The following is a 24,417-nucleotide window of genomic DNA, read 5'->3' as shown; positions in this document are numbered from 1 at the left end:
GGCAGTGTGCACATGCTCTTTACTCACCTGATGATCTAGCTCCACACTTGCAGGATTCTGACACCATACGAAAGAGGGGGAAACACCAAGAAAATATAAAATAAACTGACAAGTAAGATTCATTAAAAACTAATAAATACATATGCTGCTTCCACAAAATATGTATCAGATAAAGTAGGCTAATAGCTGACAAGTTGGTTTGTTTTAGATCCCTTCAGGCTAGTGTCACCATTTAAAAGAGGCTGTAAAAGATGTGCCCTGATGATGAAACCAAAAGCTTTGAAATACTTGCCTTCCCCAAAAACAAAGCTTTGAAATACTTGGAATTAATCATCCATAGTGTTGTTTTTTCTGATGGATTATTCAAGGGAAAAACCTCCTCATCACTCTGACCGCACATTGGTGGGTCTCCAGTTAGTAAAACCCTTGACATGTCTCGTGCCCACTGGGGAGTACACGCAGCTTCGACCTTAGAGTAAAGGATGCCACCCATGGGTTTCGAAATTGTGACGTCCCGTCAACTTGATGGCATTCATAGTGGTTAATTGGTTGATTTTGTTGAAGTGTATCTATTGTATTTTTTGTCTTCGCTAGGCTTACGCTTTCAAATTGCTCGAGGGATGACATGATCACTCTATTCAATCACTGCATCTCATTGCAAGTAGGTAAGTATAGTGAGCTCATTGTTCTCTGACCAGCTTGACTTTGGTAAACTAGCCATACGGACTAAACAAGAGGTGTTCAAACTCTACTTATTTTTGTGGTGATTCAATTCAAGTTCATGCTCACCAAGAGCACAAGCTAAATGAGCCGAGTGCAAGCTAGCTCACTTGCTAGAGAAAATATTGTTTTAGAGATGCAAGTGAAAGGATCTGAACTCTAGACCAAGTGAGCTAAGCTAAAACTAAGGATGAGAGTGGATATGAAGAAAACAGGAATCCGTACAAACCCGTCCTGTTCGAACCGATGATGAAGGATATAAAATGGAGAATGGAGAATGGATCAAGGATGAAGGTAAAAAACCTGCCCTGGTTGGCAATGGTTACGTGTTTCCTTACTATGGACGATTTCATAGGTTAAGAGTATACTTTGTTGTATGCTTGGCCCCTGCAAGAATGCATGTTGGTTGCAAGTAATAATTCTAGCTAAAATAGGTCTCATTCGATTAACCATCGCCTTGTATATTATCTTAAAGAGGATGTTGTAAAGGGATATAAGCCAAAAATCAGCAATGTTGATGAAGTCTTTCGATTTGGGAAATGGGATCAAGTGGGTCTGCCTAACCCCAGCTTGCCTTTCAAAAAAAAAAATCAACTCACATAAAATTCTATTTTTATATCAAAAAATTATGATTCAAGAGTCGATTCCTACTATTTTGATCATGTTGAACACATTCTTTGATCAAAACAGCTTCCTACCAACTAGAGTGTTCCTTACCCATGACTGTAGGCCAATGTTATCTCATATATATATAACATATGTATAATATATTTATAACATATTTACATATAATATATCAAATGGAGCCCATACAAGCCAAGCTGAGGCTGGCTTCCCCTGTTTGTACTCCACTCGGATACCTAAACTAGCTAGCTCCTAGCTTGGCTTCCCCAACCTAACGGTGAGTTGCTCGTCTGGTAGTGGTTTCTCAACCCTGATAGGCCGTCAGATTTTTTTTAATAAAGAGTGAAACAGGTACAGGTTTGGAGCAATATGGTGAGGCTAGTCCGCTCTTTTGAAGTCCGCTATACGGCGGGCCAATTAAAGCATATTCTTAAGAAAAAGAGAAAAGGGAAAACCTCCCACCAGCGATGAAAAAGGCAACTTTTTATCTGCGTTCTGTCATCAGTTCCCAAGCGGGGGGGCCTTATCATTTTCCGTCGATTTCTTTTCAGTCTCACAACAAACGTTTGAAAACGATTTTCTAACTGCAATGATAGCCAAACACTTTTTAACCAAAAAAATAGTATTAAAAGTGCCTAAACTGGATTTTTCATATCCAAACGGCTCCTGATTGTTTCCCACGAGAGACGGGAAAAACTCTCCCACCACCCTCCTAAAGTGCCCTCAGGAAGGAATATCAAAACTCAGGGCCTCATTTTGGTATTTATCTTACACTAAAACACAGAACAGTAACGTGATCAGAGAAGAAGAATCCAAGGGAATTTATATGGTTCTAAAACGGTACAGTAATAAACAAAAAAAAGGAAAAATTGAGAGAGAGAGAGGCTCAGAGCAAGAGTTTCTGAGGGGAATGAAGGTGTGCAGAAGGAGAGGAGAGGAGAGGATCGACATGTCTGTGTCTACAGATAATATCAAAGGCTTCACTTTAGCCCTTCTCTCAAGTGGGTTCATCGGTGCGAGCTTCATCATCAAGAAGAAAGGTCTCAGGCGGGCAGCTGCTTCTGGGGTCCGGGCAGGTGGGTACTATCGAATTGGGTCTTGATGCAGAGGAAATCATGAATTCGGGTTGAATTTGATGTTTTTCTTAGTTGGGTACTTCTCCTTTTCTGCATGGTTGTTGCAGGTGTTGGTGGGTATTCCTATCTTTTAGAGCCTCTATGGTGGGCGGGCATGATTACAAGTAAGTTGCGGTTGCCGGTTGGTCTATTCATTGTTTTGTTTGGACTAGAAAGATGGGTTTAATGGTTTTGTTTGGTCTTGTTTTCTTTCTTCTTGATATTGTTTCATTACTTGGTAATTTTGTTAGAAATTCTGATTCAAAATTCATAAAAATCGGGTTCCTTGGAGTTTATTGAGAAATTATGCTCCTTCTCTTGGTATAATTTTTTATGGTTATTGCCCATTTTGTTGGTTATGTTTCTTTATATTAAGTGTTTGTTTTTATGGTTGATTAAACTTGATGGTTTAGTTGGTATCGCCACCTTCACTTATTTGGTTAGTTGGTTTTGTATGTGAACCGAAACTGTAACTATCATATTACCAACTGAATGATGGGATCTTCATTAATATGATTGTATTTGTGCTTCATGTGGTGCATTTAGTTCGAAGCTTAATGATTTCGATGCCTTGTAAACATCGCTATCGGTAGCTGAGTTTTTTTTTTTTGGGCAATGGAATTGATCTAGTGATTGTCGGGGAGGTGGCAAATTTTGTTGCATATGCCTTTGCTCCTGCAGTTTTAGTTACTCCACTTGGTGCACTAAGTATAATTGTCAGGTAATTTATAGTTCTTTTCCTTTTAATTTTAAGATTGTCTTCTTTTGATTCCCCTTGCTAATGAAACGCCATAATGGTTGTAATGGCTCCATCATGATGGAGTAGCGCTGTGTTGGCTCACTTTATGCTGAAAGAGAGATTGCATCCATTAGGCATGCTGGGATGTGTAATGTGCATTGCTGGTTCCGTGATAATTGTCATTCATGTGCCACAAGAGAGCTCGATTACTTCTGTCCAGGAAATATGGATCATGGCGACCCAGCCTGGTTTGCAATATCTTCTGACCTTATTGATTCCTGGAATCATGCTTGCTTAAGAAAAGATTAAATCTGACTCCCTGTTCTTGGTTCAGCTTTTCTGCTTTACGTTGCATCAGTCATTATGTTTGTTCTGGTGCTAATCTTCCATTTTGCACCTCGTTGCGGAAATACAAATGTGTTGGTCTTCACAGGGATTTGTTCTCTTATGGGCTCTCTTTCGGTATGGTTTTAAATTGTCTATGCTTCATCACGAACATCTTTTATATTTTAGTAAGTTGTGCCTACAAAAATCATGCATCTACTGCATCTTTTGCTACTTTATGTCTGCCTGCAGGTTATGAGTGTCAAAGCTCTAGGAACTTCCTTGAAGCTAACCTTTGAAGGCTCCAATCAGTTGATTTACCCTCAGACATGGTTCTTTATGACAGTAGTTGTTACATGTGTCCTCATGCAAATGAATTACCTTAACAAGGTCAGTGAGGGATCTTTTATTCTACTTCTGCATACACTACTATCTGTAATAGCAATAAAGCCATGAATTTTTATGGGATCCACAGATTAGTTGTCCATTTTTTCTGCTAGATACTTGAAAATAATCTTAGAAATGTAGTGCTTAGAAGAAACCATAGCACCAGTTTGCAGAGAACCACAAACTCGGGAGCTGAGCTATGAAATTCAAATAATCTTTGATGACTCTTAGTTGACTAATGACCTTGTTTCTCTGTAGCATCTTCTCTATACGTGTGGTTCCGTTTTTGTTTGCTTGAAATTGTGCACTACAAAAGGACACAATGAGGTTTATCTCTTGCAAATGCTTAAGTATAAAATCTGTGTTTCTCTTGATAGGTGCATATTTCTGAAATCTAGGCTGCGAGACAAATGCTGCATTTTAGGTTTTAGGTGAGCATATCATAGATATGGCTGCATGGTGGAGCCAATACATGGATGTTTTATTGACTTATAGAGTGAATGTAATTATTTCCTGTGGTGGCGTAATCTTTTGTTGCTTCACTAGTTAACCAACCTCTTCATAGTCTAGAAAACTGTATTTGTGACATGGCTCCTTATGTTGCTTTATGCAGTCAAACGATGCATTGGCATTACTTCAGTGCACAACTCCTCGATCTATATGGCCAAAATTAGGGTGTTTTCCTAGGTTACTTTTAGGGGGTGCCGCAGCATCCTCTTCCGTGGAAACGCCTGCCATGGAAATGGAATCAGACCCTTTCCCCCTCCCACGGGAACCGTTTCCACCGAAAACCCACGGCCAGTATGTATTTTGGCAAAACAATGTCCAGCATGGGTTTTCCACGGAAACAGTGGTTTCGGCTGTTTGTGTTGTCACTGTGGGCCCCAAGGAAATGCACGCCCATCGATGCATTTCTGCGGAAAACAACCCACTTTCCGTGACACACAAACGCACCCTTCACCTGTCAGACTGGGTTTTTTCATTGAACTCCACAGTTCCTCATGTGCATTAAACTGTGTCCAACTTCTTGCAGCTACACGTGTTTCCCTTACTTTTTTAAGAAGTAAAGTTTTTTAAAGGAAATTATTGATCATCATGATATTGATGAAGCATTAGTGAAGGAACAGAAAATAAAACACGAGATGGTAAGCAGTTCGCCGTCGCATCACTTTTAAATCCTGTGAGAATTGCTATGCACCAAAAGCAGCTAATCAGGAACTTCCCCTCACATGCACAGAGATGTAGAAGATCTTGAGAGAAAGAATGGAAAATGTGGTAACTACTCTCTTTTCAGATGTTTCATTAAGGTAATACATGCCACTGGGTCAAGAACATTATTTCTATCCAAAATTAGAAACTGGTTGTTAGAATGAATGTGCAGATTCCAAGTAAAACAAAAGAATAGGCAAGAAGCAAAAAAGGGATTTGCAATATTCTAACCCTCTATCAAAATATGTATTCAATGACTTACTGTAGGATAGCCTTCTCCATAGGTCATCATTTGTAATTGAGCAGCCTTTTGCCACCATATGAAAGAAAGACCATTTAACTTTTTCAACTCAGCAGTTATTGACTATAAATTATTTCCATCATAAAAGGTCATTAGCTATTTGCTAACTGTATGGTAAGTTCCTTAAGCACCCTTAACCAGAAATTGTGAAGTGCAAGACTATATCATTTTGAGATGCAAGGCGATATATTGGAATTATGTAAGTGGATCTATCAAATGTTCCTTGACTACTAAAGGTTTTTAGGTTGTGGCTGGGAGAGATTACTGATGAAGCTCTATGTGTTCTGCAAAGTTGTATATGTTGGTGGTTGTTAACGGTTGAAATAGGCGAGATCAAGATCTAGCGACCAGATGACACCCACACACACACGGCAGCAGGAAACCCTAGTAGAGAAGAGAGGAAAATAAGAAGAGAGAAGAGAGAAAACTCGTGATCCTGTTATTTGGCCCTAATCCCTCTTTAAGAAGGAATTAGAAAATAATGGGTTACAAAAAGAGTCTCTCTACTTTTCACTAATTACATACTACTACCACAACTAAAAGAATATTTTCTTTTTAACACTCTCCCTCAAGCTGGAGCATATATGTCTATCATGCTCAGCTTGTCACAACATCTGAGAAAGCCCACACTAGCAAGTGGTTTAGTAAACACATCAGCAACTTGATCCTCTGAAGTAACATGACAGGTAGAGATTTGTCCTGCCTCTACTAGATCTCTTATATAGTGACAATCGACTTCAATGTGTTTCGTCCTCTCGTGAAACTCCAGATTATTTGCAATATAGGTGGTTGCTCTGTTATCACACTTCATTACCATTGGCATTAAGGTTTGTACATGTAGATCTCTTAGAACAGATCTAACCCATATCATTTCGGCTGCAGTTTGAGTCATGGCTTTGTATTCTGACTCAGCACTCGATTGGGCCACTACGGTCTGCTTTTTACTTCTCTAGCTTATTAAATTTCCACCTATAAACACACAAAACCCCATGGTGGACTTTCTATCACTAATGTCTCCTGCATAGTCTGCGTCAGAATAGACAACTATGTCAAGAGATGAGCTTGGTTTGTATAGTAGTCCTTTACCTGGAGAAGACTTCAAGTACCTAAGAATCATCATTGCTGCCTGCCAATGTATTTGGGTTGGTTTATCCATGAACTGGCTAATCTTGCTTACTGCCAGGGAGATATCTGGTCTTGTCACTGTAACGTACAAGAGTTTGCCAACTAGAGATCTGAAACTTCTACTGTCAACAGGTTCTGCTTCTTCAAACATGTGCAACTTAGGATCCATTGGAATATTTGCAGGTTTTGCTCCTAACATTCCTGTTTTTTGTAACAAATCAAGTACATACTTCCTTTGTAATAGAACTAACCCTTCACGGTTTCGAGCCACCTCTATACCCAGGAAATATATAAGAGGACCAAGAACTTTGGTAACAAAGTGCTTCTGCAGATGATCTTTGGTCTCTGAGATATCTTTTTGATTGCTTCCTGTGAGTATAATATCATCCACGTACACAACCATAACCACAACACCCGTGGGAGTCTTCTTAACAAACAATGAGTGGTCTGATGCTGACCTGTTAAAACCAAACGCTGACATGCTCTCAGACAACTTTTGAAACCACGCACGTGGACTTTGTTTTAGACCATATATTGCTTTCTTTAACTTGCATACCTTATAGCACTCTCCTTGAACCTCAAACCCTGGAGGTTGCTGCATATACACTGTCTCAGACAAATCACCATACAAGAATGCATTCTTTACATCCAACTGGCATAAGCTCCATCCATTATGTACATCCACTGATATTACCAGTCGAATACTACCAAGGCGTGCCACAGGAGAAAACATTTCAAAGAAGTCTACTCCATACGTCTGGGTGTACCCTTTTGCCACCAACCTGGCCTTGTACCATTCAATTGAGCCATCTGATTTGTACTTAATGGTATAGACCCACTTACACCCAACAATATCAGCGTCAACCGGAGGAGTGACCAACTCCCAAGTGTTCTGTGTAATTAAGGCCTCCATCTCATCTTGCATAGCAGCTTTCCATTTGGGGTCTACGACTGTCTGATGGTGACTAAGAGGTAGAGATTCAGCAGATAGAGCTATGATGAACTGCTTCATGTGACTCCCAAGTCTTGCATCTGTAACAAACTTAGAAATGGGATGTAAAGTGCATTGCCTTTTACCTTTCCTGATAGCGATGGGCAAATTATCATCCCCAATAGATGCTTCACTCATGGGAGCTGGAGGACTCACTTCTGAGGAAGAAGGTAGTGTAGGTTCTGATTCCGGAAGAGATCTACGAGAGTATACCAGAGGAGGATCATGATACCGTGACTGAGTGTGAGGGGTAGGAAAGCTCGTAGGAATTGACTCCAAAGGAAGAGGGGGGATAGGTAATGGCATAGCATCACCCTGATCATATAGTAATCTGGAGGCAGTACTTGAAAAGAAAGGAATGGACTCAAAGAAGGAGACATTTGCACTGACATACTCTCTACGAGCAATGGGATCATAACACTTGTACCACTTTTGATTTTTTGGATAGCCCACAAAGATACATTTTATGGCTTGAGCCGATAGTTTGTCTCGTCGAGGCCCTAGTTTATGAACAAAACACTCACACCCAAACACCTTGGGAGAGATCGAGAAAAGAGGTGCATTGGGATATAGGATTTTCACAGGAATTTGTTCTCCCAACGAGGATGAAGGCATGTGATTGATAAGGTAGCAGACTGTAAGAATGGCATCTCCCCAATATGAAGGAGGCATACATGATTGCAGCATAAGGCTGTGAGAAACATCTAAAAGATGTCTATGCTTCCTTTCAACTACCCCATTTTATTCAGAGGTATGGGCACAAGTAGTTTGAGGTTGAATGCCACGATTCTTATAAAACAGTAGTAACTCATTGGTTTTAAATTCGAGAGCATTGTCAGTGCGAATGATCTTGACAAGAGAATCAAACTGAGTTTTTATTTCAATAATGAGAGACATAAGGATAGAAGGAACTTCCGATCTGTCTTTTATTAGGAATACCCATGACAATCTGGAAAAATCATCGACAATGACCAAATAATAACGACATTGGGACCTACTAGGAACTCTACTAGGTCCCCATACATCAACGTGAAGAAGCTCAAATAATCTTTGGCTCGATGGACTCTGACTTGAAGGAAAAGAACTCTTGTGGTGTTTACCCAACTGACATGCTTCACACTAGAATGAGGCAGAAGGAGAAATTTGAGGAAGAATTCGACGAAGTTTTGGCAATAGCACATGACCAAGACGAAGGTACCATTGATAAGAACTGGAGAATGTCTCAGACACGGCATGCGCGACTCCCAGTGGTTGATAAATATAGTAGACTCCTCCTTCTTCATAGCCTCCACCAATCCTCTTCCCCGCTAGTAAATCCTGAAACATACAACACAAAGGATCAAAAATCACTCTACAATTGTATTCTTTTGCAATACGACTAACCGACAATAAATTTTGAGAAAAGAAAGGAGCATGAAGCACATCTGTCAACTAAAGGGAAGGAGAGATGGAAGCATTTCCTTGTCCCATAGTGGGAGATGTACTCCCATCGGCAAGGACAACTTTATGATGTTCACCCATGGGGTCTAGCTTGGAAAAAAAATTTGAAGACCCACACAGGTGTCTAGAGGCACCTGAATCAATAATCCATCTACTACCTTGGTGATTTAATCCTTCACATGCGGAGCACGCAATATCAGCAATAGGAGTAACAGCGTCCGAACTAGAAGGGCAGTGAGACACCAATTCTTCATACTCTGCATGACTAAGAGTGAAAAAGTCATTGGAGGGACCAGAGAGAATCTCTATGTTAAGCTTTGCAATTTGGGCCTTGGACACACTTGATGTCTGAGAAGAAGTAGGGGGTTTACCATTTTTATCCCAACACTAGTCCTCAAGATGCGCTAATTTGCCACAGTAGGTACACTAAAATCTACCCCTTCCTCCTGTACCTCTGCCTCTACCTCTACCACGTGTATTGAAGAAATTTCCCTTACCCTGACCTGGGGTGACTACAAGAGCAGTTGTTTGTGAGTCTGCGGAAGGGTGATAGCTAGTCTGCTCAAGCGATTGTAGGCTTCGGCAAGAGTTGGGACATCTGATCCTGTCAACATCTAAACATTTGCAACTGTGAAATCAGATGATAGTCCAGTCAGGAATCTTGCAACCATGGTTTGCTCCTGATGGAACTTTTATGTAGTACAACAGAGGGGCCTATGTGCATTCAGCCTTTCAAACGCAGATTTTACCGATGCATAATATTGGGCTAGCGACTGATCTCCTTGTTGCAGTTGATAAATTTCTTGCTCGACTTGTAAGATGCAGCTTACATTGGTCTCGTGAGAATATATATCTCGAAGGTTGTCCCACATTTCTTTTGCAGTGTTGTAATAAATGAGACCATCGGCGATATGGGGCAATATATTGTTCATCATCCATGACATAACGTTGTCGTTATCTTCATCCCATGTGCTGTATTTTCCAGTTGTATCGGGTGGTTCTGATTCTAATAGGACATGTTTTTTTCGATGACCAGAAACGGACATCATAAATGTCTGGGACCACCTCGCGTAGTTCGAGTCATCTAGCTTGACAGAGGACCCATACAAGAAAGGGTTCGCAAATGCTTTATACTCTCCAACCAGTTCTCTTTCTTGATCACCATCTTTTGACAGCTGAGATGTCATCTTGGCTGAATCACAAACAGTTACCAGACCTGACTAATCAAATCTGCAACACTACAGTAGCAAAAAAAAACACGTTAGATCTGACTTTGAGACTCGTCAGATCTGATATAGGCCTGGCTCCACCAACGCCAACACACCCTGATTCAGACGTCAGATCTGATTCGAGATCAGCATCTGACACACACAGAACAGATCCCTTACAATGTTCAATGGATCAGATCTCTGCTGTATCTGATTCTTCACAGCCTTCAACAGAACTGACCCCCCACTTGATTTGATTTCACGACTTCTCTGCATCAGATCTTCACTCGATCTGAACTTCTCCACCATCCACATGTCAAAGATCATTTGTTTTGAAGCCCGCAGCATCCAATCAATTGCAACGATCAGATTTTTATCATGTAAAAATCTGTGTCGACAACACAGAGAATCAAATCAGATCAGCAGCATCACACGACCCACGATCTGAGTGCTTCCACGATCAACCACTTTCCACGTTTCACGACACTTGATGCAGCTTGCTGCAGTTTTCCACGGTCAGCCACAGCAGCATTACATGACCCACGATCAGAAACTGTATCCCAGGCGGGGACGCGGCTCTGATACCATGTTGAAATAGGCGAGATGATCCTGGTCGCTAGATCAAGATCTAGCGACCAGATGACACCCACACACACACGGCAGCAGGAAACCCTAGTAGAGAATAGGAAAATAAGAAGAGAGAGGAGAGAAAACTCGTGATCCTGTTATTTGGCCCTAATCCCTCCTTAAGAAGGAATTAGAAAATAATGGGTTACAAAAAGAGTCTCTCTACTTTTCACTAATTACATACTACTACCACAACTAAAAGAATATTTCCTTTTTAACATTAACATATTGTACTCTTATAATGGCAGTAATCCTTCTCCAAGTTCCCTGGTGAAATGGAAGTGGTAAACAAAGAGACCTCCTTGGTGAGAATTGTCAGATGCAACTAGAGAATGTAAAGCAGCAGTAGCATGAGTTATGCGTGAAAAGTTTAATTAAAGTTGGATACACACGCAGATGCAGTAACTGGTATAGAACTGGTAAACGAGCCAAACAAACCGAACACAGCTTGTTTGGGATCTGCTTGTTTCCCAGCAGACCCAGCTCGGTCTTGGGTCTAGGTGAGCCAAGCTCGAGTCAGGCGAGCCAAGTCCAAGCTGGCTCGTGTAGAAAAAATACCTCTTTTTCAAAGGCGTGCAGATATTGTGATTCAAACACCAACTCTCTTGAGCACAAGCCATAACGTTTGACCATTCTTCCAAAACCACTTTTTGTGACATATTTCACATGTATATTATATATATTCTCTTCTTAGGAGCTCATACGAGTCAAACCGAGATGAACACCCTTTGTTCATATTCAAGTCCTATATGCTACGCAAGCAGTTTGTGGCTTGGCTTACCATCTACACGAGCTAATCATGAATGAGTCCAAGACAATCTGAACCACGAGCTGCTTGGTTCATTTCCCAGCCCTACTCAGAAGGGCCGGGTACCTGAGAGTCGTCCTGGTACCTGGCCCGTTGGCCACCCCTAGAGACCAGGAAGTGATTATTTGCTAGGAAATTTTTTAGTCAGGCGTAGGTATGAGGATTAAATCAAACAACTCAATCGTTTATGTGTAGTGGCGGAGCCAAGAATTTAAGCTAGGGTGGGCACAAATGCACAGTATAAAGAAAAAATAATTTCTATGACAATAAATTATACTAGCAAGTGCAAAAAAAATTGAGAAACTGCAGAATGTCATATTCATAATTAGCAAATGCGACTTGCAAGATGGTCTACAGTGTACCAACATTTTACGACTGAAAAAGCACAATCCAGGGTGTGATTCCCACCATAAAGACCATGTTGAACACATCTATGGGTCAGACTGGGCAACTCTATTTCAGCCTTGATTCGTACAAAGCGTATTCCAAACCCTTTGATTTTCCATCACAACAGGTAAAATCCCATTTCTCAAAGGTATAACACCTGCAATTGGGGTCATAAGCCTACATAATCAAAACACTGATACCCAAATAAAAATGACACAACGGCCAGAGAAAGATAAGTGGAAAGAAATGAAGAAAAACTAATGACAGCGACAAACTAGATGAAGGAGGTAGTGGAGGAAGAAATCCATCTGAAACCCTAACTCCATCGGAATCCAGCAGAGATGACGGAATTTTGGGGATTTGGGGAAGTTGGGGAAGTTGGAAAAGAGCTCACCGTCCTCTTATACAGACGGGGATCGCCAAAAAAGCATAAGAGATAGGACTCATAGGCTCCCAGAGAGAGAGAGAGAGAGACTAGGGCAAAATCAAGAGAGTGGGAGAGAGTGGGGAACGAAAGGGGGCCGTCGGGCACAGTGCCTATGTTATACATGGGTTAGGGTAGGCACCACCCACCCTGACCCATATCCCTCTTAAGGGATTTCAGCGGGTCAAGGTGGGTATGTGCCCACCCTCCCGTTAACTGGCTCCGCCACTGTTTATGTGATATATTGGCTGATGGAATGCCCTTCTCATTAGAGTCTCTTCTCAATGATTGTGAACATGCACACTAAGAAGGAACCATAATATGCAAGTGTAAGAGAGTAGTGGGAATAGGGACAGGTAATACGACTGTATATCACAAATAAGCAGGTCGAATGGGTTTATCATCTTAAACTGTTTCTTTACCCAATATAAGGCTTTGAATGACAGGTTATATCTAGGTGTGATTTTTGTTCCATAAATTGTATTTGGATGCATTTTGTTCTGCAACTCATTTGTTGAACTGTAATGAAGAGGCAATATTTAACAAAGCTAATAAATAAATAAATATATATATATATAAGAAATGTAAACCTATAAAAAGTTCTTGCCCAAATGTTTTTACAAAATTTGGCAGGGGCTCTTTTATTTGGGCACAATGGATTGAATTCGCTCTAAATCTGATACTAAGAACATGTGAAAGATTTATAATATTCATACTTTGACAGATTCAGTATATTTCTGGTATTTGTGGATCCGTTTGTTTGATTGTGATGTATGATGTACTTAGTTTATACAAGCTGGAACTGAAGCTCATATATGTACTCCACAAAAAAGAAAGCATTGACAAATTCATATATCTTGAGGAAAAATCAGAAGAGTATGTCTTGAGAAAAGAAGAAAAAAGGATGGCATAAAGTAAACTTATTTTATTTACATTACTGACCAGTATTTGTAACATGGAAATCTTGATGCTGTTGAGACTTTTCAGTAATACTAAAAATAAATTCTCTTTTTCTAGCTTTAACATTTGTTTGCATGTTAAATTACATTTTTCAGGCCCTTGACACCTTTAACACAGCTGTGGTGTCTCCAATATATTATGTGATTTTTACCACGCTTACCATCCTTGCAAGTGTCATAATGTTCAAGGTACATTTTTTTCTTTTCCTGCTTAAAAGTGGAAAAGTACTTGTAAAGGCAGCTCTGTAGATTATTCCTGTTCTGACGTCACCTTTGCTGGCTATTGCTGCAACCAAGTTTTTACTATTTTTGTATGAAGTGGTCAAGCCAGGAGAAGTGGTTGGCCGTTTCATGCTTAGTTATTGCGTTGAACCTAGCTTGACAGGCTTGAGTTCAGTTAGAAAGGGAAGTCTGCATGCAAGACAATGTTACCTGTATTGTACTGTCTCTTATGATACAATAAGCAGTATCACTGGATTGGACCTCAGACTGACACAATACTGCATCAAATATCACCAGTTTCCAATTATCGGAACGTATCATATAATATGGTTACGTAGTGTACTGTACATGCACTCATTTTATTTTCGTTTTTGACATGGGTGACAAATTTATGAAGATTTGAATTTTTTTTTTTTTTGTTGTTGTTGTTTAATGTAACTCTTAATCATAATTATTTTTGTTTTTTAAATTATTACATATCATTCCACATGTTTTAGTAGAGTGCCATGTTTAGTTGATCATAATGCTTAAATTTTATTTCTTTTTATTTCTATTTTTTCTATATTTTTCTAGTTTTCTGTTTTTCAAGACTTTTCTGATTTTGGGTGTATTGTTTTTTTAACTTTTAAATGTGACTTTTCCATATCTTATAATATTGTACAATACACCCATATCCCTAGCCCTTCTGATATGCTTTTTACAACATTGGTGCAAGATATCTATCTTTGCATTCCAGTTTGTGGAACTACAATGTCATAGCAGCACTATATGATACATTTTCACAGTTTTTCACCGAGAATAAGATTTGAACTTTGAGAATTCTGGTTGGTTTAGTGCCTTCATTGTTTTCCTCTAATTGCCTGTTTCAGGATTGGGATGGCCAAAGTGGAGGAAGCATCATTTCTGAGATATGTGGATTCATTGTAGTGCTGTCAGGCACAATTTTATTGCATGTCACTAAGGACTTTGATAGGAATTCTTCGTGGAGTATGTATTGCATTTGTCATTTATTCAACATAAGCAACTTCATTAACAGGTTAGTCATTTGTTTCTCATGGTTTGTTGTCATGTAGATTATGCACCATTATCCCCATCTTTATCAGCCCGTCTCTGCCACGGAAATGGGGAGTCAAGGAAGCACTCTGAGGAGTTAATGAAGCACACTGAGGATGAAGAGATTGGCTTGGGGAGGCAGCAGTTGTAATAGAAACTATGGTGTAAAATCTTCAAGGGTTATTGGATCATGCTTTTCTTGATGTTCCAGGTGAAAATGCATTACTGGAAATTAATGCATCAACATGGTAAATGCTGAAAGAATGATGAGAACCGGCCAGAGTTCTTGGATTCAGTACAGTTTACAAGGTGATTGGAGTGTGATGACATCATAGGCATCTTCATCAGCTATTCCATTGTTTGTGTTTGGAGGAATAATGGCCATGAAAATAATAATAATTTGCAGGAACAGGATCTACATTTGTTATTCTATATTTGCAGAGATTTCCGAAAAGAGGTTGGATCATCATTCATCACTAAAAAATTATGCAGATGTTTTTGAAGATTGCTATGATTCTGAAAGAATCCAAAAGCAGTCATGAGTTCCCAATAAGGGCCACCTCAGTAGATCTTTATCATGTACACTTCTATTTACGAGTATAATAAATACCAGTGGCTGAGGTGGCTTTGAGCGAGTTTCTTCATGTAATAAACTAGCTGCACTGAAAAATATTCTTTGAATCGATTTGAGTTATGTTTTGTGGGGCATGTTTTTATAAACTTGCAGTGCACGTAAATGCAGATTCCCCTTAAGATTGGTGTATGGTTGACATGAAACATAATTCCAACTTTTCCCTGTTCAGTCGTGCAAATGAAATTGCAGCTAAATGTTATTGTTTTTTTTTTCTGTAGTTGGTATATTAAAGAATCGATCTTCATGGCTACTTTTGTAACAAAATACCTTTACTTCGATATTTCAGGTAACTTTGTTGCATTCTGCATTAGTAGAAACTGAAAATCAAATGCTTATTTGAAGTTCTCCCCCAATCATGATTCTGTATACCAGATCTGAAATATAATGGGTAATTGGTCTGTAGCAGACATGGATCACTTCAAAAAACTCACCTCTGCAGCAGGCTGCAGGTATTTTTTGCTTAATTTGAGCTTGTAGGCGCGTTTTTTTCATGAAGGATGGGGCAACCACCCTCGGGATCAGAGACTTAGTCCCGTTGGCTAAACCTGCCATACTTACGGTCGCTTTCCCGATGGTGTAAACTTATACCTACCCCTCTCCCTCAGGGAGTCTGCCGGCTTTGGCTGATCATTGGATAATCTAGGGCTTGTTTCTTGACTTTTAGCCGTTGCTCTCATTAATGCAAGGGTTTGACACTTATGGGGATGAAACCCTGACCACCTATCTAGTGGCCAAGACCCCTTCCACTGCACTAAACCCCTTGGGTTTGTTTACATGCTTTGGATCCATCTGTTGTGGTGAACACATTTTTTTTTTTATTTCAAACTTTTGGTGCCATATGAGCCATTGATTTTAGATTATCATAAACACCTAACGAAATGTAAAAAGTCTCTAATCTAATAGATGCTTTTACTAAATAAATGATGGATCCGGCATTTGGAGGGTTTGGTTCGCATAACATTAAACAACTATAGTGAATCGAGCACCTACTTCCTCTTATTAGTCATTAGATCTTTTGAGATCCAACCGCTGCGAAATGGCACTCATTTCCCATGCAAGTACCTTAAAAATTCTTTCACATCCTTTCTCATGCAATTGACTTAAATGACTCTCTCACACACAAATAGATACTGTGGTGGATATTGGGCATGGACATGGATGATGGCATATGCTCACATGCCATCGTTCATGTAGGTCTTAAAAAAATAAAATAAAAAATAAAAAATAAAAAAATGTCGGTTTTAAAAAAAATAAAAAAATAAAAACGTTAGTTTCCAACTCTCTCTCTCTCTCTCTCTCTACTCCTGGACGAGAGCTCCACTCATCTCTCTTTCTCTACTGCTGGACGCGAGCTCAACTCATCTTTCTCTCTATACTATATTTTGCTGAGAAAAGAAAATGTTTGTAATTTTTGGCAAGAATTTTTATTGCCGAGAAAATCCCGTTAATGAGATTTGTGATTATGCTTTGTATCTCCATGGCCTAATATTCATCGGAGATCTATGTAACATGCTGAGTGTCCCTTGTTTTACCTTTTTGTCAAAGCGAAATTTAATTGTGTTGAGAATCTTTAATAGTTCTCACTTGTTTTTTGGTGACTCTATATTCGGTGGAACTGTAGAGCAGCAGAAGGGAAATGATTGTGCAGTTTGAACCACTTGAATATTTTATGTCCGGGAACATCCAATCGGCTTTACTGTCCAACTGCACCATGTTTTGTTTTTCCTCTCTTGAGCCTTGAACTTTATTTTCATTGTGGTAACTTTGGAGCACAAGAAAATCTTGATTTACAAACTAATGTTCGAATAGTTGGCCTAGTGGGCTACATCTGATATGATGCCGAGGGAACATTAAGCAATATTGATGTAACATGGTTGGCATTTGGCCCATTTTATATAGGCTCACATGAGACCATACCATGGTGGTAGGACCAAATTTAGGGCATGAGAGCCTCTTTGTTAGGGAAGCCCCATCCTATATGCAGAATTAATTAATAGACACAGTAATAAGCATGCCTCATTGCAAATCATTGATGATGATTCCTTTGTTTGGGACATGTTTGTTACTAGATAGCTGGAATTGGAATCCAGAGAAGCTTTACTACATATATAAGTCTACTCGTCAGCTCGCTTACCAGTCGCGAAAGCTTGTAATCAGAGTGCAAGAGAGAATAAAGGGAGAAGAATTGCAATCACAAAAAACAATCACAACGAGAGTGAACAAAAGAAAGCTCAACGCATTTAATTCATTCACAATTTTGGCCGCAGGCTATTACAGTTCAAGCATACGGGCTGCCCCTTCGGGGTATTGATTCAGCTGAACCAAACAGCTTATATCAGACTCAACAAAAGCAAAACAGACTCTAAGCGCAACTTTACAATGTAAGTCGTAAGGGAACATACTCTCCCCTTCAAATCATGTGTCGTCCTCGGTGCCATCCATTTTATGGTAAGCCCTGACTTCAGCCGGGTAGCGGCTGTTCATTCGGAATGCTGACTCTCGTGTTGGTTTCGTTGTTTCCTCTTACTGCACTAGATATTTCTTCGCTTCGCCCAAGTAGTTGACCTTATGACGAAGGATCTTACTGAGGCGTTTATCGGCCCGTTGTGCTATCGAGACCCTCTGCATGATGGGAGCGCATTGTGGCACGCTGCGTTCTGGATCTCCATCGTCTGGATGGAACTGCTTGAGGTTGCACACATGGAACATCGGGTGCACCTTGAAGTTTGGAGACAACTTCAGCTTATACGCCAACGTGCCCACCTCTTTACGATAATGAAGGGTCCATACTTTCTAAGCAGTCTGTGGTACCATCTGCGGAAGATGCCTGTGCGTCCTGGATATAACTTCACCAACACTTGGTCCCCAACTTGGAACCCAGCGGGCCGACGATACTTGTCCGCCCACTTATTCATTTTCTTTTCTACCTTGTGTAAGAATGGCTTTGCCAACTCATTCTGCTTGTGCCAATCGCGAACAAACTGATAGGCGAAGGATGGCCTTCCTTTTTCTTATGCGGCAAGAGTGTGTGGGGTCAGTGGCTACTACTCCGTAGCTATCTCAAACGGGTTGTGGCCTGAAGACTCGCTTTTCTGCAGATTATAACAAAATTGTTCCATGTCAATGAGCTTCACCTAATTTTTCTGATTGGCATTAACAAAGTGCCTAAGGTACTGCTCAAGTATCACATTGATGCACTCTATCTGCCCATCTGTCTACGGATGGAAGCTTGTTGAAAATAGCAAATCAGAGCCAAGTAGCCAAAATACTTCACGCCAGAACTTGCCCATGAAGCAAGCATCGCGATCACTAACAATGCTCTTTGGTATGCCTCAGTGCTTCACCACATGCTTTACGAATAACTCTGCAGGTCACTCCTTAGAAGCTGGGATGAAAGTGGCATACTTTGATAAACGATCCACCATAACCAAAATAGAACTGAGACCCTCTACCTTTGGCAGACTAACAATGAAGTCCATGGAGATGTTATCCCAAGGATGTTTTGAAATTAGCAAAGGCTCAAAGAGACTGATAGCCTTCTGGTTTGTCCCCTTATCTTGTTGGCAGATGAGGTATATTCGCACATACCCCTCAACGTCGTCCCTCATCTGCGGCCAATAGTAACCATGCTCAAGGAGTGCTATGGTCTGCTTCTGACCAAGATGGTCAGCCCATAGTGTATCATGGTACTCCTTAAGTAGTTCTCGACGAGGGGCTTTCCCACCGCGACATGAAGATACGTCCCCCTTTTATCACAAGGAGGTCATCCTGTAGCCAAAATCGCTGAGTCTTCCCTGCCTGCGCCAGAGAAACAAGATGTTGTATTATCGAATCCTGCTACGTCCCTTTGGGTATACAGCTCAACAATGTGCCCTCCAAATATACTTCAGAAGGCTCCGTGCGCGCAACTGCCAGTTCAGCTTTGTGGCTCAGGGTATCTGGAACAACATTGGTCTTTCCAACTTTGTACTTCAAGGCAAAGTCGAACTCAGCCATAAATATTTGTCACCGAGCTTGTTTAGGCGCCAACTTCTTCTGTGTTTGAAAATAGCTCGTGGCCACATTGTTCATCATAAAGACAAACTCAGCACCCAGAAGGTAGTGTCGCCAGATCCTAAGGCAATACACGATGGTGGTCATCTCACATTCATGCACCGTGTAACGCCTCTCTGCATCCTTCAGCTTCTGACTTTCATATACAATCGGATGACCCTCCTACATAATAATCCTGCCAATGGCAAAGTCTAAGGCCTCTGTATGGACCTCAAACGGTTTTGAGTGATCAAACAGTCACAACATTGGCTCCCTCACTAAGGCTTTCTTCAAATTATCAAAGGCATCTTGGCATGCTTCTGTCCAGAGTCATACCTGATTCTTCTTTAACAAATTTATGAGAGACGCAACAATGAGGGAATAACATTCGATGAAACATTAATAATAATTTGTCAAACCAAGGAATAACCGTAATTCTGACACTTTGCTTAGCGAAACTCATTCCTGGATGGCCCTTATCTTCTGCCATCTATACGCAGCACACCACGCCCACAACGTGGCCAAGGAAGCTGATCTCCTCCTGCCCGAAGAGACACTTCTCTCGTTTGACATAGAGGTCATTCTCCTTCAGCACCTAAAATATTGTTCGTAAGTGCCCAACATGTTCTTCTATGTTGTTGCTGTAGATCACGATATCATCCAGGTAGACTACCACGAACTTATTTAAGGGTAGAAGATCTAGCTCATTAAAGTCGTGAACATGGCTGGAGCATTTGTCAACCTGAATGACATTACTAAGAATTCGTAAGCACCATAGCGGGTGACGCAAGTTGTCTTCGGCTCATCACCTTCAGCAATCCCCACCTGCCAGTTACCCGATCGTAGATCTAACTTGGAAAATATACAGTCACTGCCTAGCTGATCTAACAAGTCCGCTATTAGTGACAATGAGTACTTGTTCTTCATCATGACCTTGTTCAAAGCATGGTAATTCACACATAATCGTTTGGAGTCGTCATGTTTCATCTGAAAAAGAATTGGGATGCCAAATAAGGCTTTCGATGGACAAACAATGCATGCGTCCAACATCACGTCTAACTGCCTGCACAACTCCTTCAACTCAGTTGGTCCCATACGGTATGGAACCATTGCGAGAGGCTTCGCTCTCGGAGTCAACGCAATCTTATGGTCGATCTCATATCTTGGTAGAAGACGATTTGGTAATTTCGGAGGCATCACCCCCCAAAACTCCTTCAACAGTGGGGCTAGGGTCAGCGGCATTGTTGCTTCTACCTTCCTTCTTCGGCATGCACAGCAACTAAGAATGTCTGCTTCCCATGCTTGACACTCTTTTTTAGTTGCATCACCGATAACACTGAAGACTTTTCTTTCTGCGTAAGGCACTGCACTGTGTGGGATAGGTTTGGCCCCATAATCGTCAATGTGTTAAACTTTGGCAGCATCATAACATTCTAGCTCCGTAAAAACTTCATACCCAGAATCATCTTGAAATCGTCTAGGGCACCACAGAGAAGTTGGTTTTGTCGGCCCAACTCCCCACTTAGATAGCCACATCTCTTTCTTCACCAAGGATGGGCTTGGCCTCAGAGTTTACTGTTTTGATGGTCGTCTACTTTGGCTCGAGCTTCAAGCCCAATCGCTCTGCATTTTCCTGCGAGCCAAAGTTGTGTGTGGCTCCGGAGTCTACCATAACTGAAGTAGACTTTTCATTCATAATAACTTCGAGATACATCAGTTCTTTGCTAACATGTCTGTTCTCAACTGCACAACTTTTAGCTGTGTTGATCGACCGCATGGCTCCCATCTGCGGTTGCATGATCTCAGTGTCACTACATTCTTTCTGTGTTGCATTGGCTTGTCTGTCGTCATTTACGAGGTGATTGGGGCACTGTCTTGCGATATGCCTATCGCCACAGAACCAGCATGTCACAATTGTACCCTTATTGTTGTTGTTATGCTTTGTATAGTTTTGTTTCTTATCAGATTGATAGTGTATCGATGTCTCACCTTTGTTGTCGCACGACTCGTTCTTTTTTCTTCCGTGGTCAAGCTTCTTCCTGACTTTGGTTGATGGGATGAAAGGCTTACGCTGAGTGTCAACTAAGCACTCGGTTGCCATATATGCATCTTTCAAAATACGGGGGTTGCTCCTTTCCACTTCAAACTGTACCCATGGCTGAAGTCCCACAATGAACCAGTTGAGCTTATCCTCTTCTGGCATGTTAGGCAACTCTAGCATAAGCTTCTGGAACGTTCTGACATAGTCTTATAACGAACCAATATGTTTAAACTCACGAACCATCCGGTACGCATGTCTTTGTGCATTCCTCGGCATAAAGTAGTTGTGCAACTCTATTTTGAAGACATCACAGGTGTCTATCATGCATTGACCCATCTCCATGTCGTTAAGCTTCTGCCTCCACCAAGCGATAGCATCCCCATCCAATAATGTTGCTGCAACCTTAATCCGGAGATCTTCAAGCGTCATATTTTGAATATCTAAATAGTCTTCTACTTAGAATAAAAAGTTCTCATGTTGTCTCGAGAACCATTGAACTTTGCTGGTTTTGGTACATCAATCCTTGATGGCCGCTTACCACCATTTCTGCCATTTAGGGTCACTGACCGCTGCCATGTATGGTTTTTCAACTAAAGCTCTCCTACTTCAGTATGCAAGTCAGCCACTATTGTCATCAAGGAAGTGATCTGCCCCATCTGTAAGTTCACCTGCTCTTGCAAGCTCGCCACCATATCATTCAGTCCACCGAATGATTTAACTGCGTGTGAAATCGCTTCTTCGTGCAAAGTCACATCTTTCACTAGTTTGTTGACTGTTGCAGTCATCTCTTCTTGGCCCCGAGGTGAACCCATCTCCTCAGTTTCGGTAACTGCATTGCCTTTGGTGTTGCGCAACTTTTGATAAGACGCCACGATGTCTTGCTCATAAATCGCAGCCTGTCAGCGTGTCTGTCGACACCGACTTCAGAGTCCCTTCTTCATCACGAGAACGAATTCTGATATCACTTGTCATGGGCCTATTTCTTTCAATAGGTCAGTGCGACGCAACGATCCTTCCTTACCATCGCAAGCCTACTCGTCAGCTCGCTAGCCAGTCATGAAAGCTTGTAATCATAGTGCAAGAAAGCAAAAGAGAATAGAGGGAGAAGAATTGCAATCACAAGAAGCAATCACAATGAGGGTGGAAAAAAAAAAGCTCAACGCATTTAATTCATTTACAATTTCGCCCGCAGACTATTACAGGTCAAGCATACGGGCTGCTTTTTCAGGGTATTAATTCACCTGAACCGAACATCTTATATCAGACTCAACAAAAGCAAAACAGACTCTAAGTGCAACTTTACAATGTAAGTCGCAAGGAAACATATATATTTCTGGTGTAAAATTGGGAGACGTCATGTTCCTATCAAAATTCAAATCAATGCAACTTAGCAATGAATTGAGTAGCCCATGTAGATGGACATGGATGATAGCATGTGCTCACATGCCATTATCCATGCAGTGTGTGAGAGAAAAGGACTTAGAGAGCCATTTAAGATCCACGAGGGTATCATTCATCATCCATGTCCATATCCAATATCCACCACCGTATTTATTTGTGAGAGAGAGCCATTTAAGGCAGTTGCATGAGAAATAACGAGAGAGAAAAAATTTAAGGCACTTGCTGCATGCATCACAGCCGTTGGATCTCTAAAGATCCAACGGCTAATCAGAAAAAGTAGGTTACTATTACTTAAATTTGTTATGAAGGTGACAGACTGATCACTTTGGACCATAATAGTTTTTTTATTTTTGTTGCATGGTTCGTAAGCCAAACCAAACACTCCAAATGTGATTTCCATAATTTCCTTAGGGAGCTTTTGGGTGATGCCCACAACTTAATTAAGCACCCGCTTTTGAGTATTTTCCAAGTTTACCAAAACCAGGTTTTATGCACCATCTGGGTGCCACAAAATCAACTTCTTACAAACTCAGTTTTGCCCAAAAATCCAGTTGTAAAAATCCAGCCCTTTTGGGCGTGACCAGCGTCCAACCATTTTTTCGTTGCAAATGAGTTGGACAATACCGTCTTGGCTATTTTTTGACTATCAGAACTGGCCTTTTTTTTAATGAACAATTCAGAATAGTTTGAAAAATCAAATAATTTTCCCTTTCCTTTTATTTTGGCTGTTTTTCGTGCCATTTTTCGATCACCCAATGATTGGATTTGAAGCAGCATTGACAGGAAATGGCCACATAAATTCTCGATAGCTTTCAACCATCAAGTGGTTAAAAAAATGGCCATAATTTTTTTTGTTCTATTTTGACTGCTTTTAGATCATTTTCTGACCACCTAATGGCCGTTACCATTTTTTCCCGTCCCATTCCAGTAGTTATGGTAACCTGTCTTTCTCTTTTTTAGAAGAAAATTGAGGTGCTTTTAGGTGATGGGGTCTTTTCCGCACACCGAATTGGCCAAAGCTTAGTGGAATATACCTTTGCACCGGCCACACCTTCGGCAGAAGTTTCAAAAGAAACAAGAACTGTCGCCTCCACCCTTATTCTTTTTCTTTCGCTTTGATGCAGATTGGTTTGAGATTCAGAACTGTGCTGAGCTAGCCGAAGGTTTTGGCCTATGTCGTTCAATACTAGATCAGGGATTTCTTATGTTCTGTAGGCTTTCGTCTGACTCTAAAAATCAACGGCACATGTTGCATCAAAATTTTCAATAAAATAATCAAAATTTAGATCATGGTTTTATAGCAACCAACGAGTGATTAGGGATGACAGTGGACTGGGGCGGAGGTGGGGGACAAGGTCTCCACCCCTGCCCCGTTTCAAAATCTGAACTTCATCTTGGCACGGGGATGGATTTTAACCTCCACCCCCGCATCCATCCATGTTTCATGTCCTCCATCCCCGGTTCAAATGAGGGTGAGGCAGGGTGGGGGCCCGTTTCGCCCTGGTCTATAGTCATTTCTTAAAGGATTGGAGACGGGGGGGGGGGCGGGGGAAAGCATAAGTCCATCCTCGCACTGGGATAGATTTTAACCTTCATCCCCGTTTTATGCCCCTTCATCCCTGGTTCAAACGGGGCGGGGCCCCATT

General features: G+C 41.0%; 1 protein-coding gene across 1 annotated transcript; it reads left to right on the top strand.

The window, feature by feature from the left end:
* Window positions 1-2,197: 2,197 nt before the first annotated feature.
* LOC149814383 (putative magnesium transporter NIPA6) lies at window positions 2,198-15,383 on the top strand. Its single transcript, XM_089988282.1, has 9 exons — window positions 2,198-2,420; window positions 2,528-2,584; window positions 3,090-3,180; window positions 3,286-3,446; window positions 3,533-3,660; window positions 3,775-3,912; window positions 13,485-13,577; window positions 14,480-14,597; window positions 14,684-15,383. Exons 1-9 carry the CDS (start codon window positions 2,255-2,257, stop codon window positions 14,812-14,814), a joined length of 1,083 nt encoding a protein of 360 aa, XP_089844408.1. The 5' UTR covers window positions 2,198-2,254; the 3' UTR covers window positions 14,815-15,383.
* The last annotated feature ends 9,034 nt before the right edge of the window (window positions 15,384-24,417 follow it).

The sequence above is a fragment of the Nuphar pumila genome, chromosome 15, assembly GCF_984573655.1.
Source record: "Nuphar pumila chromosome 15, dmNupPumi1.hap1.1, whole genome shotgun sequence".
Lineage (NCBI taxonomy): Eukaryota > Viridiplantae > Streptophyta > Magnoliopsida > Nymphaeales > Nymphaeaceae > Nuphar > Nuphar pumila.
Note: the sequence above shows the minus strand (reverse complement) of the source record. Positions and strands in the feature narration are given on the sequence as shown.

Coding starts and splice junctions, on each gene's coding strand:
- LOC149814383 (XM_089988282.1), top strand. CDS start 2,255: ATGAAGGTGTGCAGAAGGAGAGGAGAGGAGAGGATCGACATGTCTGTG. Junction 3,661..3,774: donor CTCTTATGGGCTCTCTTTCG/GTATGGTTTTAA, acceptor GTCTGCCTGCAG/GTTATGAGTGTCAAAGCTCT. Junction 13,578..14,479: donor CAAGTGTCATAATGTTCAAG/GTACATTTTTTT, acceptor TGCCTGTTTCAG/GATTGGGATGGCCAAAGTGG.